We start from the raw sequence: 20,956 nt of genomic DNA on the forward strand, positions 1-20,956 counted from the left end.
TCATTATGTTAATTTTTAATAATGGAAATATTTAGAAAAATATTTTTTTTTTGATAAAATATCTTAGTTTTCAATTTGAAAAAAAATATCAACAAAAATAATTACCTTATTTAAGAATGATCAATTAATTCCAAGTATTATAACAAAAATCAATAATGTTGGGTTGATGGCAATATTTGAATCAAGTGCGGAAATTAAATTGAAGCTCAAGTCTTTGATCGTGTCTACTTTGAAAAAAGTATATATTCAAAATATTTTCTTGCTAGGAAATAGTCCACAAAAATCATTGTACGGAATAATCTTGTCGGCAAAAATCTATTCACTGCAGTTTCAATATACATACTCTATTTGTGTTACATTTTCTGTTGTATTTAATTCCAAATCCTGCTAAGTCTGTCGAAAACCACAAGAAATACATATAATACACTAAATTTGAATAGCAAAGATTCAAAGAAACTCAATTATTTGAAATTTCACTAGCTTTTAATTGTTATTTTTACAAGCTTCATATTAATTTGAAGTTCAAGAATTATAAATTTTAATGTTACTGTTATATAAGTTATGATGTAAATAATAGACTTTTTAATTAAAAAAAATATATATTTTCCTTTCCATTTCCCTTTTTAAAATTATTTAAATAACAATTAAAATCTATAAAACACTTATCTTAAAAACATTTTGTCAAAAAATAATGAAAATGATATTGAAAACGACCTATAAAAATTTAAACATATCATTGGTTTACAGTTTTAGTAATCGGTTTATAGATTACTTTTGTGTAGCTTAAATTTCCAAAGAGATTGCACAGAAATTTCTGTATCACCTTCGAAATTAGGTAAAGTTTCTGAAAAATTGAAAAACATAAACCACTAAGTGAGAAAGATACATTTTGAATAATATTATTATAGTATTTATACAAAAGTTTTATACTTCTCTTATTGATATAGTCTTCTAGCGGTTTTCTTATCAAATGTATAGGAATAGACATATTAACATTGGGATATGAAACATTTAGGTTCTCATCTTTAGCGTTGCAAACAATGACACCTAATACTTCACACAATATAATTTCACTCCCAATCTCTTTATAAAATCTCATAATAGCACCACCACTACATCCAGACTGAACTGAACACGAAGTTTGAATTGAATATGGAGTAACATTGTTTATCTGACCCCTTGTAATCGTCGGCTTTAGGTCTTTCACTACACTTTGACTAAAGTATGGATATCCAACGGCAACGACTACTTCGCCTAATAAACAAAAAAAGTTAAATTAAGTAGAAATTGCATTGAAAACTAAAATGATAATATTTTTAGTGACAGTACCTTTAATAGCTGGAGTGGAAGCAAATCTAGCCAATCTTAAAAAAGTATTCTTAGATAACAGACGGAGTAATGACAGATCATAAGCTTTATGATCAGATGATTTGAATAACACATTTGCCTTTGATTTATGACCATTATAGTATACTATAACATCATATAAATTATTCTGCAATTAAATTTTATAACTATATTTCTATATGTACATAAATCAAGTATTTTCAAAATACAAATACAAACATTTTTGACTACATGAGAACATGTAAGAATAAAACCATTCGACAAGGCAATTCCAGATCCCCATGAGGGTCCACATTCAATTTGAACAATGGTAGAATCCACGACATCTAAAATTAGTAATCGAAATCATTGGATTTCATGCTCATTCGATCATTAACCGTCCGGAACTAAATGGTTATACATATGTAGTTACCAAGCAAATTTGAAATTCCTAAATATGTAGGTGATGTGTATAGATTTAAAGATGAATCATATTTCTCAGTGAATAGGTGGTGGTGAAGAATAGGAGCAAGGCATGCTATAAGGGTTAAACCGACCCACTCTCCTCTCCACCACGATAGACTATTGACAATCATTCCGAACAAAACTCCGCTGAAATATGGAATATGGAATTTGATGAAATGTTCCGATTTTAAATATTATCGCATTTTGACTTACTCGTGCAACATAAAAGCTGGTCCACCTTCACAACGCAAAGTTGAGGATGCATCGCACAATACGACACAATTTTCTAGACCCACACAATTACAGATTACACCATTGGTTTTAGTATTTATAAAAACTTCATTACCAAATGGAGTGCTTTCTAATTGTAATTCTTGTCCTCGAATTGGTGGGTTCTTAGCAGTTAATTGGTAGAGTTCAAATAAACATTTTTCAATATCTGCCTTTGATGTTTTATTCGCTGAAATAAAAATGCCAAAATGTATGATTTTATGAAAAAAGAAAATATATACTATATGTATATATATAGAAAATTTTGAACACTTCTTACCTCCAATATCAATCAATGTTAAAACTGAGAACAGTGACTTTGCACTATCATCTTGTTTTTCAATATTTTCATCTTTATTACCGAGTGTCCAACTTGACATAATCTTATCAATGGCGTGTTTTAACAAAGGACATTGCCACATATAAACAACTCTACCTTTTTTAACAGTGATATTATTTATAAAGTTTTTCACATCAGTACCATCCTTTAAAATAAATCACAATGTAATAATGTAACATAGTAAATAAAATTAAATCAATATTTAATAAATGCAATACTTCTAGTGTGACATAGATATCTGGAAACGCTTTGTATTGGCGGTTCGTCTTAAATTTGGGTGAATGGGCTGGATCTTCTAAAACATCTTTGACAATTTTTAATGGAGAGAATAAATTTCCATGTGACAAAACCCACCTCCCACAAAAATTAAAACCACATCCGGTGAAAACTGAACCTGTGGTTTTAGTTTTGTCATCCGTGATTGACAAACTGTACGTTAAGATAACACCTTTAGTAGACATGTCTGTGAGCGAATAAAATGAATACACTTTAAATTAGGGTTCATTATGCGTAATTTTAAAATATATGTGTTTATTCTGTGTATATACAATGCGAAATAATGAATTATGTTCTATTTTTAACGGCGGAATAAATAAATAAGGTAGAGAAAATTGATGAAAACAGTGGGAGGCACAGTGACATGTTGTTTTCTGATGGTGACTGCAAATTACATACTATTATATTACAAGCTCGCACAAAATATCAAGACTATCATCCCTCCAGTACATGTACAATTACCTAATTATACTCAGAAGAGACGGCATTAGTATATATATAAATTACGAGGTTACATATTAACTTTTTACTTTTTATTGTTGGAGAAACATTTTTATTTACAAACAATTCTACAGACATCATAAAAAACAGTGTACTAAAAAAGCACGCAGAAATATTTTTATGATGTCGAGTATAAATAGCTTGTTGAGGACAAGGGCGAAAAACATGAAGAAGGGTAATTTTACGCATTCACATAAATTGGTATAATTATCACTACAGGTAGCGGCAGAAGATTTTCATGGAAAAATCTTTTATATGGATAATTTTCTACACGTGCCCCATCTATTTATAAATAAAATCTCGTGTATTAAATAAAGCTACAGGGAGTAAATAAAACTACAGGGAGATAATCAATAAAGTTGAATTTTAGCAACTAGGTAAAAAATAATATTAAACTTATGATAATTTTTAGTCAAAGGGTATGCTAAAATATTATAAACAAGATCATTTTTAGCTCAAAAGAAAATTTATTCAACTTTAAGAATTTTAATTGCTTTCTTTTAATCAATCGTCGAAAGGGGTAGAAAAATAATCATCAAAAAATACAGACATTTAATTTTAATACAATATCAAATTCGATTGTTCAATACTTGTGAACAAGGTTGAGCAATTTGTATCATTTGTTAAAAATCTAAAATGTTAAAATTTATGGTCCAAAGTGTGAAAATTTACATTGAATTTTCCATATTATAAATAACGAATAAACAAAAACAAGTTCGAATTTTCACATGATCACAAAACATCATATATTGTTACTACGTACATAGATAAAGTATTATATACTTTCGAAAAGCGAATTTGTAATATACATACAATATCAACACACACATATATGTATGTATATAATAGAGGCATATAGCTCACCAATGACCTAGGAGAAAATTGGAAGACATCGGGAGGTATGAATAACACACATATAGCATGATTAGGTATTTATCGCATTATGATACAGTGAGAAAGCAAATATGGTTGTGAAAAAATGTATCGCACGAATGAAATAAATTATTGGAAATCAAACTTCAAGAATGTATGTATATTCAAACGCAATTTATTTAAAAAAAAAATACTTAGGGGAGGCAGTATAGCCGATGGATATAAAATGTAATGTTTTTAGTAGTCGTGAAGTGTATGAAAATAAGCCAGTTGAATTTTGATTTGTGAAAATATATTCGAAAAACGGCCGATCAAAGTTAAGAGGGCTGTACACCCGAAACCTTAATTTTGTTGCCGTTCCTTTCTTCGAAATATACATATATTGAGTGAATGCGACAATATATATCAATATATATATATATATATATATATATATATATATATATATATATATATATATATATATATATATATATATATATATTGAGTGAATGCAACAGTTGCGCTTCGACTAGATAATACGTATTTTAAATCGACAATTCGAGGTTTCGTATTCTCCAATTTTCTCCTCCGAAACTGGACCACTTTTTATAAAAAAATCATCATCGGTATGAGAAAGATATTTTCTATGCAACTGTGCGCGTATTTTTTTTTAAATCGACCGTTAAATAAGCTCGCTGGACTCTTTTCGTGGGTGTAAAAAAGAGGCGATTTTATAGATGTTTGGCGGCTCCTAGCTCCTATAAAAAATAACTAATCAAAAAAAATAAAAGCACAGATGCATGCCAATGATGGATATCCATAGCATATTAAAAAATAATTTCTCTAGTGCCATAATTGAGGAAGGGAGAAGTGTAATACGTTTGTATGGACAAGGCGCTGGTGTCCAGCCCTCTTAATGTCTCTTTTAAAATATTGAGCTTTGAAACGAAATATTTAATATTTTAATCGAGTTCTGTATCAGCCCTGAGTTCGAATGGTGGTAACTTGCGTCACATCAGTAAGAGCGAGTGAAATTACAATGCGAGATCATTAGGAATGTGGTTAAGGTAGAAGGTTTTATGGGGTGAGTGGGATCTCACCCTCCCTCTCCCCCTGGTTTCCATGGTGCACCACAATGGTCCATCCAATAGCCGACTATATAAATTTTGTCGCAGATGATAACTCGTTCATTTTACGCCGACTCTTCTACTCGGAAGGCGACTCGGCATCAGTAACGAGCAGTACCAACAAGTAGATTTAACACTTTTTATAGTTGTGTTACTTAGAATTGAAGTGTTCGAATCGACTGTTTAATACGTTTTGTTCATTTTATACAAATCTACCAAAGAAGACACGCATACAACTAATGTAAGTATTTTAATATAATATTTATATGTAATATGTTTTCATTGTTTTATATATCACGTACGACGTTTCATTTCTCTTTGTATGGATGCTTCATTCTGTACAATATATTCATACTTAAGCGTTTTTTCAAATATAAAATTAAATGAAAGATAATTCTTTTATTTTAATAAAATGAGGTGTCTTATAAATTTTAGTTTGAATTTGGCGCATAATTTAAATTCATAATTCAACTATAGATGTCTATATGCAATATTATAAGAAATTATAATATTTAAAGATATTAATAAATTTTAATTAAATTTATTGGTTTTTTGTTCAAATATTGATTGATTTTTATGAAAAATAATTATTTAATTAATTTTTTTATATATAAAATCAAAAAAAATACAAAAAATCAAAATGTTTCCGCCCGGGATCGAACCGGGGACCTTGTGCGTGTGAAGCACACGTGATAACCGCTACACTACGGAAACTGTATTGCTTGATGCTCAAACAACGCTACTTAATTGTACAGTTCTTTACATAAGTGCGATAAAATAAAAACTTATTTTTAAAGTCAGTATTTATTAAAATAATAAATCTTTGAGTACTATATATACATATATAATATATCAAAAATATTTGCGATAAAAATAATGTTAAAAAAAGTAAAAAAAATTCCTTCGAGCCGGATTTGAACCAGCGACCTATGGATGACTACAAGTTTGGCCTCTACAGTCCACCGCTCTACCAACTGAGCTATCGAAGGTGATGTCGTTTGCGCTCAAAATAAGCTATTTAAATAGAAAGATCATTTTTTTCTCCACTATTCGAATATAAAGTCATTTCAGCAGTGATGATCAAAGCTGGAAATTTTTTTTTATCATACACATATCATATGGCCGTCAACTTTAACTAATACTCATTTAAAAATCACTCTAAAATGATAGACAGTATTACTTTCTTCCAAGACCACTAACTTTCATGTGCTTTTCTTGTATGTAGTTTCATATGCTTCTCTCAGAATTTTTCGTTATAAAAGTAATACATTAATTAAATATGAACTATGTACGTTCATTCATACTTTGATTCATTCAGCAACATTTCAATAAAGAGTGAGTTTTCCAAGTATTTTCCACGTAGTAGAATTCCAGCTAGTATAAAAATATTTAAATTATTATATATAGTTTTTATTGGACTATAATTTATATTATCTAAATATAGAATACTTTGACTTGGATCGGTGTATATGTAATTTATGAGTAGCATGAGTCATGACTCATAGGTGTAAAAAAAAAGTAATTTCAGCACTCCGTTATGTATCTATAACTGCCGCCGTTATTAGCCAAGGAAAAAACCGGACGTTTACAAGACAATTAATCGTTATTATTATTCAGACAGTGGTTTTCAATGTAGTTGAAGAATATTTGAAACTAGATACCCAATACAGGATTCTGAATCGATGAGATCATTCTAATAAATCGATTTTTTTATGCTGACGCTTAGAAACGGATATTTAATTATACATTTTGATTACAGCCTGTTATGTTATGGACTGGTTTTTATTGGAGAAATTGTTCCATATATATATATTCGTTGATGATATCATATCATAAGTTAAGTGCCTACTTTTTTTTATAACTTTCGCGAGCGCGGTCTGTTTCGAATGGGAGTTGGGAGAAGAAAAGGTCAAGATTTGGTGGGAAACTTCGGAAAATTAAATACTTTTTATGTGTCGGTTGGAAGTATAATAATATACAGAAAAACTAACGTGACAAAAATGTGAAGTATTATAAAATTTAATTTTAGACAATGTGATTTTTTTGTGATATCGTAGGAGGATTTTTTAATAATTTTGGAACGAATATTAAGAAAAAAAACGAGGAAAATTTTCTAATTAAACAAAATTGGATCCAATCCAGAGTGATTCTACGAAAACACATTAGTAACATTGTTAAGAATTTTTCCAGATCAGAAAAAGCGGGTGAATGTCCTTTAATTATGCAGAAGAAAATATTTCAAAAATTCTGATTTTTTTATGTCTTGGGAAGGGTAATTTACCTTTTTAAGTAATAAATATAATTACAAAACTGATAAAATGATCATACATGTTGCCAAAATTTGTCATGACTGTTATCAGTTAAGATTCCGTTGCCTAAATACAACGAACATTGGAAGTTTAGTTAATCTCATTTCAATGAAAAATTTGCCGTCTTGAGACTAAGAAAATAATATAATTCTCATCTTGTAAAGTAATTAAATAAGAACTACCGATTACCGTTGGAGCTAATTACACGTGGTCAATAACGTGATGGCGTGCTTGGCTCGATCTTGTGTCCTTCTCGTTGCGACTTCTGAACACTTTCCAGTTTTCACAAGTATTGGCTGATGCAATGAGCCCTTTCGTTTGGGTGTACTTTGTAAAAATGGCTGCCCTACAATAAATGTCAGAGCTGACGCAACACTTCAATCAACAATCGAACGATTGAAATCGGAGCGCTGACATGCACTTTCTATACAGTTGACCTTCTTTTAGCAATTTTACATCAAGTTGAGCTAGTACAGAGTCTGTGTCGCAGGAAAATTTTAAAACTGTACAATTTCATTGAAAAATATTTTTGAAACAAGACTGAAAATTATGCACAGTCTGAAATTTTTTTCTAGGAGAGTATTTATATACCAGTTAGAGGAAAATACATATTTTAATTTTATATAAAGCCCTTCGGTCACCGATTCATCTTGATTCATGGAACTCAGACTTCGTCGAAAAAACATTCATTATAAATGAGGCTGAAATATGAGTGAACATGTAAAGCAATTACAATTTTATTTTTAGTAGTAGATATATACAGGGTCGCCGAGAGGAATCCCGAGTCCTGGGAAAAATTATTCCGAGCTCTATGACAAATTAAAAAAAAAATCTTATAGATATATTTTTAATATGCGAAAAAACTATTAGAAACATACCTATGTACATATGTATATGTTGGTAGTTATTTTTTTAAATAATTGAATAAGGTAATGATTAACAGGTACGATTTCCGACACGGAGCCCCTAAAGTAGTCCGGGCCCTGGAACTTTACGCCGGCTCCCCCCCTGAAAAATGACAGAGGGGGATGATGTTCGAAATCATTAACTTAATTTATAACCTATTAAAAATATGTATAATACCTGCATATTACACTCTTTTCTTATTCATTTATTTAAAAAACATATTTTGTTTTATTTACAAAGATTAACTAGCTAAAAAAAAGTGGGAGAAAAAGTAACTGAATTAAATACATATATTAAATATGTTTGTAGTAAGTCATGAATAATAGCATACTTTTAAGTCAGCCAGTTTTTAATTTAAATTTCATAAATAATCAAAAAAATTATTACTATGTATAAAATATTAATTACTCTGAAATTATTGAAAAAATGCGCCACAGACAAAATGTTTTTCTTTAAAATTACAAGTAATTATATAATTTACTTATTTAATTAATCAGCAGTATAACTCGGTGGTTGTGTTAATGCTAATCACCGAGAGGTTCCCGCGACAAAGCCCTTGGTTGAACTTGATTGAAAAGAATTTATTCAGAAGTATTTCTGCTGTACTGCTAGTCAGACTTGGATATTTGCGACTCCAAGTTGATCGTTTCCTATCAGAGTTTGACAATTTATCAATTTATCAAATTGGCAAAATCACCCTACCAGTGGCGTAAATAGAAAAATTCGGCAAGCATGCAAAAGCTTCCAAGGCGCCCCCCCATTTTCATTTTCAAAGAAGTATGTAAATAAACTTTCAAATTTTAAATGTCTTTCCTTGCCTTTGCGAAAATTTGCAAATTTTACAATCACATCTTTTAAAGACATTTTCATCTTAATATTGTAAGTTCACCGAGTCTGAAATTTTATACAAACTTTGACTGTTTTCAGCTGGTGTGAATTGGTATTCCAATATATTTTATTTAAAACTTTATTTTTAATATATTTATTAATATTTGGAGATCCTTCCGAGGGCCTCCCTGACCCTAAGGGCCTTCATGCACCGCATACCCCCGAGTCATAGTAGTTACGCCACTGCACCCTACCCACTATGTCACCATTTGAATATGATTTCAAATTTATAATCTATACAATTATATATGTATGTACAAGTTTAATACCATACTTGTCGCTCAGGTGCAGTCCGAAATGGCTTCATGGGAAAATGTATTTATTACAAACAACGGTAGGGGCAAGCGTATATTGTAAGTGGTATACTGGAAATTTAAGACATTTTTGATGATGATTATAATAATAATACTATTGGAAGCATTTGTTGTGATTAAACATCGAATCGTCGTCAACAATAGACCATTAGACCAGTGCCAGAGCAAAAAAGCGTGTAACAAAATGGTTTATCTACGAAATTAGCAATGGCAAAACCTTATTTAAACCCTAAATCTATTTATGACGAATGATATTATTACTTTTACAATTTGCTATAGCTACTGGGTAGGTTTGAATGTCAGTAATTAGCATCATTCTACCCATGAAAATAATTGTCCGTTCCCAATTTCTACTCTGTCCTCTCCAGAGCGGTTTGTAATGATTGAGCATGCATTAAAATAATCATGCACCCGAATACTGCAAATGACTGACTACACAGAAGGTGTACGCATTTCAAAACATTGGATAATCGGTGGGTGTGTACGTTCGTACGTAGTTTATTATAACGTATTCGCAGAGCGCGGTCGCCCATTTAGGAAAAACTGCTTTGGCGGGAATGCGCACGCGCGAGAAAGCCGCAAAGTGGGGTTGAAAGCCGAGCGCTGATTGGCCGAGGCAGGTGGCGTGGCCGAGGAATGCACGTGGTGCGACCAGTGAAAGCACCTACACAAAAACTACCATCACTGAGAACCGCGGAAAACCTCATAAACTCGATGTAATTGCGCGCGAAACGTCACCCATCAGTCAATTCACGGGGTCATCGATGTCAACGAAATTCCTCGTGTTACTGTATTTTTAAGACATGTGAATATTGAATTTGGCTAGACGCCGTGTAAAAAAATGGCTGCAGCGCATTATTTTCCAAAACATTGAATCTAATAATCTGATTGAGTATTATATTATGGATATACTAGTGTGACCGTTACCAACGGATGTTAAGATTTATTTTTTTGTGCATAGTTTTACATGTGAATCGAAATATTTGTAGCTGTACGCAAATTACGTCCTACCGCGCGCACGCTTCGCGTCTCGTGCCGTCTCTCTCTATTTTTTGTGCCATTTTCTTAATATCGAAAAAAATATTAATATCGAATCCGTCAAGAACGGATGGAAGGTTTATTCTTTTATATGTGTAAAGGTATTTTTTTAGAGGTACGAAATATTAAAATGAAATAAAACATATACAAATCGCCGTAATAGCCATGGTATTGGCTTTAAGAAAGATAATTAATTATGTCATTAGTGCTAAAATATGATATCGGCCATAGCCGGGGTTGGTTCGAATAAAGCGCAATCTAGAAGTCCAATTTTCGTCCTTTTTCGAGCAGCTGGGGTCGTATATCGGCAATAACGCGGCGAAGGCTTTCAAGTCGTCCATCGTCTCTCGTTTATCGGCTAAAACTAGCGATTTCACATATCCCCACAGAAAATATCCCAAACGTGTTAAATCAAACGATATTGGAAGTCAACCAATTCACGACCTGAACCACGATTTTCAAAATAAATTTGAGCAATTTGCAAGCATTGGAAAAATCCATTCATGGTTAAATGGCAAACCAAACTGAGTACAAATGAGCTGTCAACTGTCAAAAAATGTTTTGTCAATTCGAAAGACAAACCTCTAAAAAAATTGAGGTTGTTTGATGTAGTGAAGTGAGCGACGAATGGACGAAAGAATTGCTTGATTGCTGTGCGATATAATGAAGAAGGGTGAAAAGGAGGCTACAAGGAAGATGGGTGGATGAAATTATAAAAACATGTGTGGGATGAGATGTCTGAGAGTTGCTCAAAATAGAGATGAATGGAAGCGTGTTGGAAATGATGATGATGGTAATGTACTGAAATAGTAGCTGTAAGGATAAAAATGTATTAATGATGAATGGTTCTTGACGATCTATTGTTAAACTACGACGTCTGATTACAAATTGCGTTTCTCTTTTGATTCATAAATCTTTGTGTGTTATATTACATACATATATATTGGCTTTTACTTTCTAGATTTTTTCTACAGTTGAAAATTCCAAGAAACAGTTTAAAAATTATTCGCATAAACGTCTTGCGATGATAATATTTGTAATGCATTCGAATTAAATGCCATCAGTTTTATTCATTGAACATGTTCATATGCATACCTTTCTTTTTAACTTTTTTTTATTTACAGTTGTATTTATTTATTGAAGATAATTGAACTCATAAAGCATTGTTTTCGAAATATTTTTTATCTTTTGTATTTCACTCTACTGCTTTCTTTTTATATTTTTATTCTGTATGTGTGCCATTAAAATAAAATGAAAGAAGTTTCAACTAGGAGATTTTGATTGAAATTTCTTGTAAGATATTCGTAAAATAATAAAAAATAATACAGAATTTTTGTTCGAATTGCGCAATTTTGTAAAAAAAATCGTTTGGTGATAAAACCTTGGTATGAAAATTTTGAATAGAAAAATAAGCGCAAAGAAAACATAAAAATACTTAAACAGAAAACGAAGTAAACTGAATATGAAACTGAAAATGCGCACATAGTAGAGTGCTATGATTTTTCAACTTGAAAAAATGTCAAAAAGTTCTGTGTGCGCTTCTTTTGTGTTTGTATTTTTCTGTTTTTTTTTTTGTTTGTATTGTATATCAAGCTATTTGAAGAATTTGCGTTCAATTTCCTCATACTATAAATAGCAGCACTATTAGTAATAACTTTAAATGTAAAACATGATGCTGCGTCAATGAATCTGTTGGAATTCAAGATGGAAATCAATCGGAAATGCCCCATTAATAGTGAGTTACACTGAAAATTCTGACAATGGTGATACACGAATTTCAAAAAAGTTACCATTCGTTAAATTTAGTAATTATCATCTCGGATAGGCAGGCATTTTAAACGTCATACGCTAATGTAGGTATGTACACCAGGAAATGGTTGAAATTCACGGATTAGCGAGTTTTTTTTGGTACTTTGTTAACACAATACAGTTGTTGCAGGAGTTTCCAAAAAATTAAAGGTCAAAGTGATGATTTTGTGCCGCGTGATTCACAGCGCGTTTTCGAAACCACTCGAACAGGTTCAGAAGAAGCGACTCTTGACCAAAGGCTATATAACTCAATTAGCAGACTATTTTTAGCATATCGAAGGTAAAACCTTCTATTTAGTTATATATACATATGTATATAGAGTAACGAGGTAATTAAATAGAGATCGGTTCGGTGATTAAAATTTGCTAATATTATTAAGAACTCAATTACACAATTGATAAATCGGCACGTACTCCATAAGCTAATTTAAACAAGATTCAAACACACTGTGTTGAAAATTTGCACTGGAGTCAAAAGTAAGCTGTGGATAATTAAGTTAATTAAGCTAGTTCTTCTCCAATACTAGATCTGAAAAAATGCTATGTTCAACTCAAACCACCAGCTGATTGCGATATGTAAATCATTTCAGAAGTGTAATAGCGTCACGCCAAATGTCAAGAGATCGTAACATGTATGTAACTGAATTATCTATCTTGAATCCGTTGTCAATTTTAGTCAGTATTTTACCAATGATATGTGTAATTCAATTACAAGCTCGTTTATACTATACTAGTTGTTTTACCCGGCTTCACTCAGTATTTGTAATATAAACAGCGTAAACATGGTGAATCTAATAGTAAATATTCATTTGTTTTTTTATTAAATTTATTTGAATCGAAAAATAAAATCGACTCGTCGTCATAGAAATTTTGACTTGTTTACGAAATTCCCAACCAAAGATATATACTTACTTACATACAAATTCTCTTTCGAAATTATATATTAGATAGATGAGTGCACTCAGAACGAGCTCATCAATTTGGTCACTCGGTTGTCACTCGTAGCGTGGCATCGTTCAAGTGACTCGGTCTGAGAGCACTCATATACTGTTATCCCGGTATTATTGTTCGTTTGCAATTAAAGATTATCAAAAAAATATTTGAAAATGAGATGAATTACGACCGTTAAATTTAGTGACAATGACGTTAAAAGATAGCAACAGTTCCGATTTAGTACCAAATCATAGATATTATCTTTATGTAAAATACATACGTACATATATAATGTTTAGCATACATACTTTTTTGATTTGAATACCATCTTGGGTCCTTATCGAATCGCATACGCGCAAAAGAGATGATGTACTATAATCGAATTACAGTTCTTATATCCAAGTGAGCAACTTGTGAATGGCCCTAAGCAAATTGGTTAATAGCTTTGTCGTTTATGGTGGGACGTAGCTCTTATCACGTTGTTATAAATTCATATCATAAAAAAAACTTTCAATTCTTTTCAATTCATCTCTAAACACTTGAGAATTACATATGTATCGTGAAATTTTAAGCTTCAGTGTATCACACATGCTTTTTATATGCGATGTAACATATAATACAAATGTATTCAAAACTCATCGTCTAGACAGAATTATAATTAATAATTAAAATATTCACAGAAATATGACATTTTAAAACACTGTCGCCGCTTTTCCGCTTCTGTCGATATACATATGTATGTATGTATAATACAATGATGACAAACGTTGTATACAAAGAAACCCCACTTAAAACATGAATTCATGAAAATTAATAAGAACTGGTGGAAACCGCCTCCTTGTTGTGTTAATTATAGACAGACATACATATGTATGTATGAGTCATCGTGAGTCGGCAAGTTTGCAAAACATTGCGATTGTGCTATGACAATTTGACTGATCTGTGTCAGGTCTCATCTTCAATCAGAATTTCTCAAATCTTCTTCTTTGTCTTATCCGTTACCGGAAAATCATGTTTACGATGATGATTTTTGTTGGAACAGTAGAGTAGTACTTTGGTTGAACTGTTGCCTTAGGTTTTTCCTTCTTCCGGGGTCTCTCCTTCGCAGAGCTTCTCTTGAATATTGAGATGCAGGAGTTGATATGGCTCAGGGTGTCACATTACGTGACCAAATATTCAAGTTTTCGTCTCTCGATGGTCTTGACGATTTCTTTCGTTTTATTCATTTGAGACAAAACACACCCATATTTAACCTAAGTCCAGCTTAAACTTAGCATTTGTCTGTACCTATAGATACACATTTCAAATGGCTAATTTTTTTCATAATAATATATGTGAGAGTTCACGCTTCCATTGCGTATAAGGGCTAAAACACACTGTATGGTATGTGACGTCATGTGTTTTTACGGAGGGCTTCTCGCTGTGACCGTAGACAGTGCGTGTTCCCCAAACCGAATTCGAGTGTACTTGCACGTGCAGAATGCATATGTTTGGGAGATCGCACGTGTATGCATATCCATATGCAACCGACACGTTTCTCCTATATTTCTTCAAATATGGGATTCACCATTATCGATCACTTTCAAGCAAGGATAAATACTAGGATAGAATATCACCGAAAACACTCTAGGGGGTGATTTTTGGGACTGTGTATCATGTATGTTCGAATGTTTAAAAGTATCTAAAAAAAACGTACCACGACCCACTCAGTGTGTTTTCGCCGTAAAAGAACTAAGAACACATAGCATCTCACTATCCTCATACCGCTTTTCAGGAGTTATTTACGGATAAATATGATTTTTTTAGCCGAATAAAACTCGCCCTGGTTTTCTCTATTCGGCATTTTATTCCAGTCGTGTGATCCTACCTGCCATATTAAGTACAACCCAGATATACGGTTTTGTTGACTCTCTCCAGAAGCACTCCTTCGACTTTGAAATCCATCAGATGGGTGTTGGCAGATATTCATGTATTTTTTTTTATATTACATGATTCGGTCACTCTGTTAATAAGTATCTGCAATCCATTTCGACTGTCCGCCATAAGTACAGTGTCATCTGCATAACAAGACTCCGTTTACTTTAACCCCATCTTCGGCTCCTGCCAATGCTTTTTCAAATATTTTTTCGAGGTATAGATCGAAGATCATCGGTGATAGTATGTCTACTCCCCTTTGTATTGTCATTTTCTCGTCCACTTTGACATAGGCTTTTTGTTGCCAGTAGATTCGCGATGATTTGAAGATCTTTATTGTCTATATCCGTAGTTTGTAGTATCTGTATTATTTGCTTATGTTGAATTTTTCAAATGGGATGATGAAATTGCGCTAAAAATGTAAAAATTGTGTGCTTAAGGATACCCACATTATGGGGAAATTCCCAGTTACACGCTCGTTCAATGTTTTTCTTATTAAACTACTTTCTCCACATGAACATATGTACGTTCAATTGCACTAACCATAACGAATTCGATATAGGAAAAACATGTTCAACTTTGAGCGTTAATATTCTTGGTATACTTTACATAATAAGTAGATATATGTACATAGATCCACCATTATATTAAATACAGAAAAACGGAAAATCCCACTTGGAAATACATATTTCCTTTCTACAAGCACATTACGTGCAACAGTTTGTAGGGCATCACTAGTGCCATTAATTCTCTAGATATGATTCAGATAATTTGCCAGAATAAGTCTAATTGTTTTATTGTAACACGAAATTTAAAAAAAGCCCAGAGCTGTGGAATCGGAGCCTTCATATATCGAACGACTCAAATTTAGCATTAAAGTCGCATTTATTTATTTTTACTTAATAATGCTTGTACATATTACTAGTAACAAACGATTACTTGATTATTTGGTGATTCTCAATATTTCGGCTAAGTGAGAATAAAAAATAATCATTAAACACCTGAAGTCTGATATTAGAGAAGGCATTATGGACAAGTGATAAGACCCGATGACCTGAAACACCCGAGAAGACGTGGTAAGTCCAAGCTCACATGGATGGGGCTAGTTACTAAGTTCCTAAAATATGCCCAGATACCACCTAAGACGACCCAGGACAGATGATTCTGGCGATGCCGAAGTTGGAAAGCCGATCTCAAGTAAAGGCTTAGCTAAGAAGAAGTGCAATGATCTGAAATCTCAATAAAAGTGATGGAAAATGCGCTTGAATGAGCTTGATAGGTTAAAGAAAAGCAATTTGCGGTTTAACAACAATGTATATAAATATATTATACATATATTATCTAATATATAATTTGGAAAGCGACTTTGTAAGGCTTAATGTATGTAAGGTTTAGGTGGTAGAATCCGTGACGTTAAATTTAACAAAAAAACAAATGAATACATTCAAATAAATTTAAATTAAAATAAAACTATTCATATAAATTTAATTAAATGTTTACTATTAGATTAGCCATGTTTAAGCGGTTTATATTACAAATATCGACCGAAGCCGGGTAAAACCACTAGTATTGAATAATAATTCACAAATAAAAAATATTTAAAGAAAGAAAAGTTTAGGCAAAAATGAGCTTTTATACGTATGTAGTTACATGATATTACTACAGGAAATTGTTGAAGTCCGATTGTATAGTTCGTTCGTTCATGAACATACTAGTTAGTTCATTCAGGAACCAATCTGGTAAGTTATAGTGAGCACAAAAAAACAAATTGACAAACTAACCAGTTTCTTCATGCACAAACTATACTCTTAGTCCATTTGATCCATTGTCTATGTACATATGTATGCTTACCCTGGGTTGCAATATTTAATTATTAGTGGAAACGTTAATTATAGTAACATTGGAATGCGGTTTCCATAGCATTTCCCATTTCAATTTTTTATTGTTTTAACACCTCAAAGGTTTTGAAAGCTAAAAGTTTTATGCAACACCTGGTAAGCTTTTTTGAAGATAGCTTTGACTATTAGCACTTAAACTAAAATCAACAGTTCGTGTAAAACTAGTATGTTTATGAACGAACTGGAGTGAACACTTGGACTGTTACATACAGAGAAATGTTATAATAATAGAAGGGCCCTTACGAATAAATAACTGTTGTCAATATTACGTGGCACGACTCTTTAAATACGCTACAACGCACGGAATACAATCGGATCAATGTACTTATAAAAATATATCCCATGTTGTTTATTGAGTGTTTTTTAATGCATTGTGCAATTTTAACGATGCTAGCCCATCTTGCGATTAATATAAACAAACAGATCAGTTTTTATCGGACATAAGTCGAGCACCAAGCATCAAATATAACTGATAGTATGTCACTTAAATGATCAATTTATATACGTATAAAAATGTATCCCATGTTGTTTATAGTGTGTTTTTGAATGCATTGTGCAATTTCTACCGATGCACTTGCCCACAGAAGTTTTTATCTGACATACGTCGACCACCACGCATCAAATACGACTGATGCTAAAATTATTTAGGATTGTCTGTGGACAATCGTCACTTGACAACAATATGACGCCTAAAGCCACTTCATTTTTCTGGTTACATATGTTTGTATATATGTACATATATAATGGGTCTACCTCACGGGCCGGAATGCGAAATTACCGAAAACGCAAATATCGGAAGGCAAAGATCGAAAATCGAAAGATCTTTGAAATTCGAAAGAGATTCTGCGCGCGCACATTAATACGGGAGGAAAAGCCTGTTCCTCTTGTTCCTGTTGTATCCTGCTCACGCAAATTAAGTGAGTATGTACCGTTTACCATGCACCCTTTTTTTGATCTTTCGACTTAAGATCTTTCGATTTTCGATCTTTGTCTTCCGATCTTTGCGTTTTCGGTAATTTCACATTCCGGCCCGTCACGGAGACCGGTATATAATACTACCCTGTATTAAGTACGCCAGAGATATTCGAATATTGATAAAAACTACGACTGTATTGAAAAAATGTATGTATACCTGGTGTGTAGATTATTGCAACAAATAATTATTAAATGAGCTGTAGATTATTGTAACAAAGTAGATAACGTGATCTCAAATACATTTTGTATTCAAAGAATTTTCGTCGTGCCGATACATAATGGGCTGTAATTTTCCGAAATAATATGGCTTATCAGATTGATAATGAGTTTTGGAATGTGGATATGGATCGACTACGTCCATGATTGAATGCGCCAATGGATTGAGACAAGCAACGGTGAGGAGAGTGTGCTCGGCGGTCACACATGTGAGGACAGATCAGATCTTACTTTACTGGTTCAGCGAGCTGTGTCCCGTGGCGTCGCCCCGCTGTCTGGACCAGTCGCCAACCAGAAATAGACACACTGGTACGGAGATGTCTCACATCTGAAATAGACGACGACCGTCCAACGGGAACGACCCTGGAGCTCGGCGATTTGACTGGCTTCAATTCCCACGACGAGACAAGGTCGAAACGAAGATCACCAGTGACCCAGTGATACGTCGAGCACCCATCAGTCGGTGGACAACTTCCATCGACGAAGACATGGCGGTCATCCGAAACATCATCGTGGTGGTTGTGTGCGACCAGTACGTGTTTACACACTACCATACTTAATGAACTGCATCCTGTGACGACAAATCGTGGGACATCTCCGGCGAGTATCTTCAAAGAACACCCTCGCCATCTTGACGACGCGTTTTATAATAACAATAATATAACAATAATTATAATATACAAGATGGATTTCAGTCGGATTGTCTTCCGCGCGTGTTTGACTTTTTCCATTCCATCAGAGCAAATCCAAAGTGAACGTTCTATACAACCCAGACGATAGGTTGCAAATTAGTTACATAAAAAAAGTTTTATTGAAGTTATAAAATGTATAGTGACAGTATTGAATGCTAGTGCTACGCGTGTTATTTCTAATTGTGTCGGAAGTTCCGTTATGTTTTTAAACAACGCTATTTGCAAACGAAATTCAACGAGAAAGAAGTCAGCGATTACGCATTTAATTTGTAAAAATTCATTATCAAAACATTAGGTGAGTTATTATTTTTTTATTTAAAAATGGTGTTAAAAATCATTAACTATTAACAAGGTCCGCTGTAGGAAGAGACTTAGGAAAAACGTACTGCTATCTCTTTCATTGCTTCTCGACCAATAGCATTTCGTGTAGACAGTAGAACATTGTACGCGCGAAATGCTGTTGGTCGAAATGGGGTGAAAAGGACAGCATGTACGTTTTACCTAAGTGTCATACTACACTGGATGGAAAATAGTAAAACTACAATATATTTTAAAGATAGCGATAGTGACCACAAAAAACATACATTTTAACGGTATGGCACTTAATATACGGTATTAAACGGTATGACACTTAATAATGTAATAAGCAAATAAAATGTTATATTTTATATACCATAGATAATCTTTGAAAATGAAAACAAGGCATGTACATACATATATTGATTCAATTCATCGAAATTTGCGCTGAGATGGTTTAGGTTTAAATATCTAGTCGAGCATAGATTCTTAAATTTCGGCTAATCCAGTAAAAATCAATGTTCATAGTTGACCGTGTCTTATGTTTTCCACTTAAATTTTTAGGTTACTATTAATATGTAATTAGATGTAATATAAACAAAAGAGAGTATCATTTTGAAAGGTTCTCATTTACGTTTTTTTTATTATTTGAAACCCAATAGTCGAAAGTGACTAAGCTATAGTTTAATTATGTATTGTGGTACTTGCAGTACTTATTATTATTATTATCAAACACACACATCCCGAAATACTTTTTGAAATCAAATAAAGTATGTGTCAACGAGTGTATTGGGAAAGTCGAGTTGAAAATATTCCTCTTTTGGTTAATGACGAAAATCGCAGCGTTATGGCCAGAATCAAACGTCAGATAGGGCCGATTTTGCGCAACTTTTAGTGAGTCGAAGGCTAGGTTTAAACGACAAATTAATGCATGATGATGAATGCAAGCTTTACAATAAAGATCGTCTGCTTATTACCAGAACTATATATTCGTTTTATAAAAGTGGTGGCTAATGCATCATGGAGGTTATGTTTCGGTTCAGAGTACAATTGGTTATCAATCTGTCAAAATAAAAATAAAACTCACCTGTTTGTCAACACCGTCTAGTATATTCCAAGGAAAAGCGACACAATTGAATTACTATGGCGCAATTTGTCAATTTACGGTTTATTGCGTACACAGCACTTGTTTACAAGCAAATCTAGCGTGAGGATTTGTTATGACAGATAACCAGCTAGCGATCACTTTACGGAGTACCACCATTATCACTTGAAAACCGAGATGTCAAACATTGCATTTACAGTTTTTTGTGTTACCTAACACAACTTTTTTCCAATAAGAAAATCGGAAAAAAGTTGGAATTTCGTGGAAATGAATAAGAAAATTTCCCCAAGATTAAGTGGCATTTCTTTACTTTGCGTCCGGGGAAGGTACTGGTTGAATATTTATTTAAATTGAAATCAAGAAGATTGAATTGAATATTATTTTGGGCAAATTTCCTAAATAATTTATCTTATTCCTAAAAGATTCATTTTACATTTGTACGTTGGAGATTGAATATGAAAGAAAATTTCCAATGCTGCTGTGTATGATTCCACATACATAC

At 32.7% G+C, this 20,956-nt stretch overlaps 1 protein-coding gene and 2 non-coding genes across 3 annotated transcripts; all 3 read right to left on the minus strand.

Moving 5' to 3' along the window:
- Positions 1-218: 218 nt before the first annotated feature.
- LOC143911913 (peroxisomal leader peptide-processing protease) lies at positions 219-20,608 on the minus strand. The gene is made up of 9 exons (XM_077431011.1): positions 20,437-20,608; positions 2,620-2,864; positions 2,342-2,546; positions 2,005-2,251; positions 1,760-1,938; positions 1,567-1,673; positions 1,330-1,495; positions 931-1,254; positions 219-844 (listed from the first exon to the last, which is right to left on the minus strand). The coding sequence occupies exons 2-9, from the start codon at positions 2,860-2,862 to the stop codon at positions 762-764; spliced, it is 1,554 nt and encodes a 517-aa protein (XP_077287137.1). The 5' UTR covers positions 2,863-2,864; positions 20,437-20,608; the 3' UTR covers positions 219-761.
- On the minus strand, positions 5,802-5,874 carry TRNAV-CAC (transfer RNA valine (anticodon CAC)). Its single transcript has one exon. It is a non-coding gene; the product is annotated as a tRNA-Val (tRNA).
- On the minus strand, positions 6,060-6,149 carry TRNAY-GUA (transfer RNA tyrosine (anticodon GUA)). Its single transcript is given in 2 exon segments — positions 6,060-6,095; positions 6,113-6,149. It is a non-coding gene; the product is annotated as a tRNA-Tyr (tRNA).
- Positions 20,609-20,956: the final 348 nt, after the last annotated feature.

This window comes from Arctopsyche grandis, chromosome 5 (genome assembly GCF_051622035.1).
Source record: "Arctopsyche grandis isolate Sample6627 chromosome 5, ASM5162203v2, whole genome shotgun sequence".
Taxonomy (NCBI): Eukaryota; Metazoa; Arthropoda; class Insecta; order Trichoptera; family Hydropsychidae; genus Arctopsyche; species Arctopsyche grandis.

Bases quoted from the DNA above. Each gene is read 5' to 3' on its own strand.
- LOC143911913 (XM_077431011.1), bottom strand. From the start codon at position 2,862: ATGTCTACTAAAGGTGTTATCTTAACGTACAGTTTGTCAATCACGGAT. The intron at 1,939-2,004 runs GTAAGTCAAAAT...TCCATATTTCAG, and splicing joins CCAGCTTTTATGTTGCACGA to CGGAGTTTTGTTCGGAATGA. The intron at 1,255-1,329 runs GTACTGTCACTA...TTTGTTTATTAG, and splicing joins TTCCACTCCAGCTATTAAAG to GCGAAGTAGTCGTTGCCGTT.